Genomic DNA, 7,254 nt, shown 5'->3' with positions numbered 1-7,254 from the left:
TCTCCCTTAGCCAGAGGTCCACATTCCTCCCCTCTCCCCAGTCCAGAAACATCAGTCGGGACTTTGAGTTGGTACAAAGTTTACTAGTCATACAACATGGCTCACAAAAGCGATGGGAAATTCCAGTGGTAGCACTGTTGGTTCCTGTTACCCAGATGGAGACAAGACATTTTCCCGCAGGACTGCACACCTCCCCCCATGAGACAAACAGAATGCAAGACTGTCACAATGTGGCTAGGACCGGTTCCACCGACACACAACTTAGTGGCATTGCCACATCCTGATGGGATGCCAGGCTGCAGTGGGCACTGGGACAGGAGGAGGCAGGAAGGCTATTTCCTCACTCATCCTTCAGGCCATGCCCCTGGGAGGGGGAGTCCGGCAGTGTCTGCTGGTGATAATACACTTCACACAAGGGAGGCGCCCCCAAGGACGGGCTTCGGAGGCCCAGAAGGCCTGTCGGGGTGCCTGTGGTAGGAATGGGTGCCGAGACACTTCACATGTGGGGAATGCACGGCCGGGTGGAAATCAAATCATGCAGAGTGGCAGGGCAGGTGAGAGAGATTATCAACAGCACACGCTCTATGTTGTACCCTACGTTATGCGCCATTAGTTGGGTTCTGTTTTCCTCCCGCTGCAGCGTTGTGGGCTTTGGCGCTGGGGTCTCCCAGCATGGCTCGCTGGGTGGAACAAGGGGTCGTTGCTTTTAGAGAGAAGTGCTGGAAGGGCAGCAGGTTGGGGGTCCTGGCTCTTAACTGCTCGCTTCTCGGAGCCGCACACCCACGGCTGTGATGAGGGCAGCCCCCTTGCCACTACCGTCCTCAGACAGGAGAAAGGACACGTTACACTTTGGTGACAGCTCCTTCACGGTTTGGTGCATGATTCTGGAGAAGCTGTGAGACAAAAGACAGAGAAGGAGGGACAGGAAGATGAGAGGTGATGCTGCCCAGCTGGCGACACCAAAATACCAACAGTGAAGTGGGAGCAGCTCAGCTGAAAATGACTGGAGGTCAGTGGACTTACAGCCAGTACTGTTGTCACAATCTCCAGCAAGGGCACAAGCTACCTGCACAAACCCAGCTACCTGCACAGCTGGTGAGAGTCAGGACCTGGGCAACACACTCAGACAGTCCACCTGAGAGCGTGGAGCTCCTAGGGGATCTGAAAATCAAGATGCTTGGGCCTGGGGCAGGGACGCCCAAGGCAGGCCCAAGCTACTCGAGCACTGTGAGGAACTGTACCCCCCTACTGCAGCCCTCTGAGACCCCCAGCCTACCACCAGCCTCAGCAGCAAGAAAGGGTGGCCTCCCAGAAAGGGATGATCTCTAAATGGGAGGTGACTCTGGGGACTGGTATTCTGTGCTGAAAAGGAAAGACAGGGCTAGGCTAAGGCTCTTAGAAGTAATACCTGTCCTTTGTCGAGCACCTGCTAGTTGCCCATACTGCATACACATAGCTTCTAGTCCTGCCAGTGGCTGTGAGCCCATGAAGAAGACAAGAGTTGGCAGACATCAAACAATTGAGCACAGCTTCTAAATGGTACCTGAATTGAGTCCAAGAGTACATGGATCCAAAGCCTAGCCCTATACCACACACATGTGCCGCTGCTTCTGGTGACAATGAAGACAACTATGAAGGCAGAGAGATGGAGGTGAGGATGGAGCAGGACAGATGTGTCATTCTAAGGCATGGCCATGAGGTAAGCAGGTAATGTAAGCAAAGTAACACTATGGCCCAGTTTATCTGTGATGGCTCCAAGAGTACTGGTAGCATTCTTTTCACTGGCAAAAGTGCCACCAGTTCAGTCACGGTCACGCTATTCATAAGAGCCAAGCTTTATAACACGAGTGGATAAGGTGTCAGATATTTGACTAAAAGGAGGCTACTCCCTGCTCTCCCTACCCTGCAACCAAGGGCCAGCAGTGAGCCTGGCCTTCCAAGTCCTAACAAGCTTCAATTCTGTGGGTAAACAGGACCCCACTTCGCTTCTTAATTTCCTCCTGGTGGGTAAACCCATGCCCTGTTCTCCCCTCCCTTCCCATCCTACTTCAGAAAGATCCAGGAGGCTCAGGAAGAGGGTCACACCATGCTGCTATGTGAAGCCTCTTCTCTGGTTCCCTAGAGGTCCTAGTCAAACCCTAGAGCTGCTCATTATCCCAGAAAGGCCCCAGTCCCTGAATGCACAGGCTCAGGCTGCCATGTCCAGTGAGGAATTGAGGAATTGTTCTGGTGGGAACCGCACTGTGATGCCTTGTGACTCTCAAGGAAATTCACCAGCCCAGCAAGCTTAGCCATCCCAACCAGAAGCCGTACTCACTGTGGATGAAGCTTGTAGAGCGTCCCGTCCACTCCCACGGTCACATTCAGATGGTCCAGCCCTCTGTTCTCTCGGATCTTGTCCACCACTGCAGCCATGCCTGCGCCACACAGCTGTGCAGCCCTCTTGGACACCACCCCACACACAGTCTTGACCAGGATGCTGTCGTCACATGTGCTGTTCAAACCCAACTGCTGGAGGATGGTCCGGACCTGGAGCAGCGCTAATCGGTCACTGTGGTGAACAAAAGCCAAGGGGCTGGATGAAACGGGACCCACAGAGCAGCCTGGGGACCAAGTCCAAAAGCCTGGCTTCAAATCACTACACTTTTCTATAAATAGCATCATGGGTTCCCCCTCCCCCCTTCAAAACACCATTTGTTGGCTGGCAGACTAGCTCAAGCACTTGTCTAGCAAGCGTGAAGACCCAAGTTCGAGCCCCAGCACCGCAAAACAGCAACCACAAAAAACCATTTATTTTTTGTAATGATCCCAAAAGTATCATGTGCTAAGGTGTAGAAAGTTTGGCAAAACTAGAAAAATTAAAATTGGGAAATTAAAACTGTCTCCTATCACAACACCTAGGAAAATGCTATCAGCATTTTAATGCGTTTCTTTCCAATCTGTTTTCCTAAACATCATTAAGCAATGGTGCTGTTCATATGGTATACAAAATGGGACCATCATGCTTTTCTGTCTTTTATTTATTTATTTTTGGTGGGACTGGGGCCTGAACTCAGGGTGTCACACTTGCAAAGCAGGTGCTCTACCGCTTGAGCCACACCTCCAGTCCATTTTGCTCTAGTTATTTTTGGAGATGGGGTTTTGCAAACTATTTTCCTCAGGCTGGTCTCAAACCTCAGTCCTTCTGATCTCAGCCTAGCAAGTAGCTAGGATTACAGGTGTGAGCCCACGGGCACCTGGCCAACTTTTCTGTCTTCTTTCCTGTTTTAGACATCTGAGCAATTTCCCACAGCCCTATCTGAGAACAGGATTGGAAGTGACTGCCATAATATTCCATTCTAGGATGCACCATAATTTATTCAGCCAGTTTAGAGGGATTTAAGGTATTTGCAATCATCCGCTATTACAAAGTAAACTTTTAATGAAATTTCTTGCATATAAACCTATGTGTAACTGATTTTTTTCCCTTAGGATATGTATCTGAGTCAAAGGGCTTTTGTGGTAAATGCCATTCAGAAAATCATGTTAGCACACTGTCTCACCAATATAATTTTTGGCCGTAGGTGTCCTCAGAGGAAAGGATCACTTTTTTGTTAAGATAGTGTCTTACTATGTAGCCCAGGCTGACCTGGAACTCGAGATCCTCCTGCTGGGATCACAGGTGTGCACCACCATGCCCAGCTGGAAAGGATCACTTTTAAAATTTTTGATCATTTCTTAAGAATGGCATCACCACATGATGCTTTTATTTGCATGAATTTGCATTCTTCTCTATTAGTGAGGGTGACTTTTTTCCGTTTATTGGACATATGAACTACCTATTAAGTCCCAAGACTTTTTTCCTCTGGGATATTTGTCTGACTTGTACTAAAGTGAAAGAAATGACAATGACTAATCCTGATATTGAGAATAACAATGATAAGACCAGCCAGCCTTAGCCAGGCACTGGGGGCTCACACCTCTAATCCTAGCTACTTGGAAGGCTGAGACCAGGAGGATCATGATTCCAGGTCTCTGAGAAAAAAAAAAAAGTTCTTGAGACCCCCATCTCAATGGAAAAAAGCTAAGCGTGACGGCATGTGCCTGTTACCCAAGCTACAGCAGAAAATGTAAAATGGGGGATCACAGCCCAGGCCAACAGACAACCTAAGCATGGTATGTGAATACAATGGAGTATTACTCAGTCTTTAAAAGGGAAGAAACTCTGACACAGGCTACAACTTCGATGGACCATGAAAACAGGCTAAGTGAAATAAACCAGATATTAAAGGACAAATACTATATGATTCTACTTACATGAGGCACCTAGAGCAATCCAATTCATAGAAGCAGAAAGCAGAATGGTGGTAGAAACCCCTCCCCACTTACCTCTCAATCTGAGAGAGAAACTTGGTCTCAAAGATGCCCCGGGTCTTGAGCGGCTCAGAGATCTGCCCTCGGAAGAGGAATCCCTTTTTGGTGAAGTCGATGAGAATGTTGCGGACGATTTCACCCAGGTACATACCACTGATCATCTTCTCATACCTGAGAGGACGAGGGGTCTGGGGTGTCTATGCCAAGTGACCAGGAAGATCACCAGCCTGTGGTCTCACAGTCACTCCAGATTTCTTTCTGCCCCAAAAGGACATCATCACAGCCACATGCCTGCCCTGTGGTGCCCACGGAGGCTGAAAGAGGGTCCAGGAAGGACCAGAGAACCATCCACCCTCCCCTCATAGACACAAATCCCTCAGTAGTCCTAGCTACCTGCTAGATGGTCTCCCTCCCTCACTGACTTCCTGCCTTTGCCTGGTTGAGCTTTAGGCCAAATGCCCACTCCCCAGAGGCCTGTGGTGTGTCCCTAGACTGGCTGTACCTGACTGTTCCAGGCTTCCTCACACCTCTCCCTTCTCCTTTGCAACACAGACGCTCACTGCCTCTCATCACCACTGCAGTGATGGCCATCCCCGAGGAAAAGGAGTGTGCATCTCACAGCGCTGAGTCCCAGGGCACAGCACAGCATGGTGTGAGCCCTCTGCAAAGTACTCAGTACACAGCCACGAAAAACAAATGACCAGTCTGAGTCTTCACAGGACAACTACACAACAAAGGAAAGCTCCTCAATTTTTTGAAGGTTTTGCAAACATCCAAAGTACTGGTCAAGCACAGTACATAAGAGTGATAAGGCCATGTAGCCAGGGAAATTCAGGAGGCCACAACATTCCTAAGGTCAAACTGTAGTCCATCTCTCTGATCCAGGGGACATGACTTGGACCAGCTTGTCCTGGCCATGGTATTGAATGGTCTGGTTGCTAGGGACTTGGGACAAAGGGTCATTTGTCTTATTTCACACATGGTCCCTGAGACCTGAGCTGCAAAGCTCCAAATAGCCAGTAGGAGGTGCAGGAGTTCGTGGTGGGAAGGGTACACTGAGAAAAGGCCTCTGCTTCACCACTTTCACTGCCCACTTCTCTCAATCTCCACCCCCTACCATCCACTCCCCACCCCCCCACCCAGCCTCCCACTCCCACACCCACTTCATATTATTCTGAAGGGGAAGACACAGCAAGAAGGCCAAACTCTTCCAAGCTGAAAAAGGCCACAGGGGCAGTGTGCCCACTGTTGCCTGTCCTCTAGGCATATCCTAGAGTCATCCTATACCATATCTACAGCCCATCCTCCTGCTTTTCTGCTGTCCCTAAGCCAAAAGCCAAGGTCAGGAGTGAATCACGAGGACTGTTTTCCAACCTCTATCCAGACCTCACTCCTACTAGAAACATCTTCCACTGCAAAAGGCAGAATGCAGCTAAATGCTCCCCTGTCCTGACCCTTAGGTGCCTCCTGACCAGGCAGTACCTTTGCTTCCCAGCGTTTAGAGAGAATTCATCCACCAATCTGTCATATTCAGTTCTGATATCATCCAGACACCCATTGTCTCCAAAGGCACCCCACTCCATGTTGATGCACATTTGTCCCTGGTCCCCCTCCACCATCTCAATGTTCTTCATTTCCTCCATGTAGCAGGCATTGCAACCCGTCCCTGCAACACAGAAGAGGAGGGCGGTGAATGGTCAGGCCTAAGGTCTGGGGCTCCACAGATGAGGAGACCGTCTTTGAGATGAAAAAGCAGTTGCTTTTATTTCCTAGTGTTATCCACGAAAAGCCAAATATAACTGGAGAATCCGAGTTTAACCACACAGAGAGCATTCAATTAACCCACTCATGCCAAGAGTCTCACATGTTGACCTGTGCAGGCAGGGCTATATTTGTGCTAACAGCAGATGGACTTACAATAAAGGAAAGTATCTCAAGTGGCAAAAGTATAAGCAATATTCAGATTGGAAGAAAAAATAAACACGTATACACACAGATAACCGTATGTATACTTATACCACAATACATGTGTCCACACACACACACACACACACACACACACACACACACACACATCATACTAGGGGACCATCTACTACCATGCCATGGGTGTCTACTTATGTTTTCGTGTCAAAGGTGGTCAGGCACTATGCCTGCTCAACAAACTCTCCTATATGTGGAAAGAAGCTCACCTTTCTGAAGCAATGGTTCCTCACCTTTCAGTACCACAGACTTCTGAAAATCTGATGACTCTGAGAAAGGGACTTTCCCTTGGCGTACCCACACATGCACACTGGTGATCTGGGCTCAGAGCCTTTGCTTTCCACTCCCTAGTCTAAAGGAGCTGAAGTAAACCAAGATGAGGCATTTACAGCGCTTTCTGAACCAGCTCCCAGGTGACACAGATTCTGCTGGCCCAGGGACCATATATTCTGTAGCAAGGCCCTGGTATGGTACCTCATCCTAGATGGGATGTGGATGAACTTTCAACATGTTAGGACGATTCAAGAACATTCCCCCAGCCAGACCAAAAACACCTGACCCTTTATGTCCTCTTTGAAGAAACTTAAGTAGAATTCGTGGACACTTCTGACCCAGCCATTGGATTATTTGGGGGTTTTCTCAGCTTCCTTTTACCCAAAGTACAAAACTGACAGAAAGATTAGCTCTGGAAAAAAAAGGGGAGGCGGTGCAAAGGAAGCTTAAATAGGTAAACCACCATTCTTCTTGCCCTGGGAGTTCTGAGCAAAGAAGATCAGTTGATGGAAAAAAGAAAAAAACTAGCTGATCCTGGTGCCCAGGACATTTAACAGTGCTGTGCTCAGTTGGGCAGGGCCTGACCTCCCAGGCAGGAACGTGAGGCTTGGCCTGGAAGAGAGTGTGCTGTGTCACTCTGTTTTT

The 7,254-nt window shown here is 48.9% G+C and overlaps 1 protein-coding gene across 1 annotated transcript in view; it reads right to left on the bottom strand.

Annotated features, from left to right (window-relative positions):
- Positions 1–62: 62 nt before the first annotated feature.
- Positions 63–7,254, bottom strand: part of Hk1 (hexokinase 1) — a 57,246-nt gene continuing 50,054 nt past the window's right edge. The window contains exons 15-18 of the mRNA XM_020161977.2: positions 5,836–6,019; positions 4,369–4,524; positions 2,318–2,551; positions 63–893 (exon numbers count right to left, since the gene is read on the bottom strand). Coding sequence (XP_020017566.1) covers positions 752–893; positions 2,318–2,551; positions 4,369–4,524; positions 5,836–6,019 — 716 coding nt within the window. The 3' untranslated portion in view covers positions 63–751. The remainder of the gene's footprint in view (positions 894–2,317; positions 2,552–4,368; positions 4,525–5,835; positions 6,020–7,254) is intronic.

Source organism: Castor canadensis, chromosome 7 (assembly GCF_047511655.1).
Source record: "Castor canadensis chromosome 7, mCasCan1.hap1v2, whole genome shotgun sequence".
In the NCBI taxonomy this organism is placed as follows: domain Eukaryota; kingdom Metazoa; phylum Chordata; class Mammalia; order Rodentia; family Castoridae; genus Castor; species Castor canadensis.
This window is presented reverse-complemented; position numbering and strand designations above follow the sequence as displayed.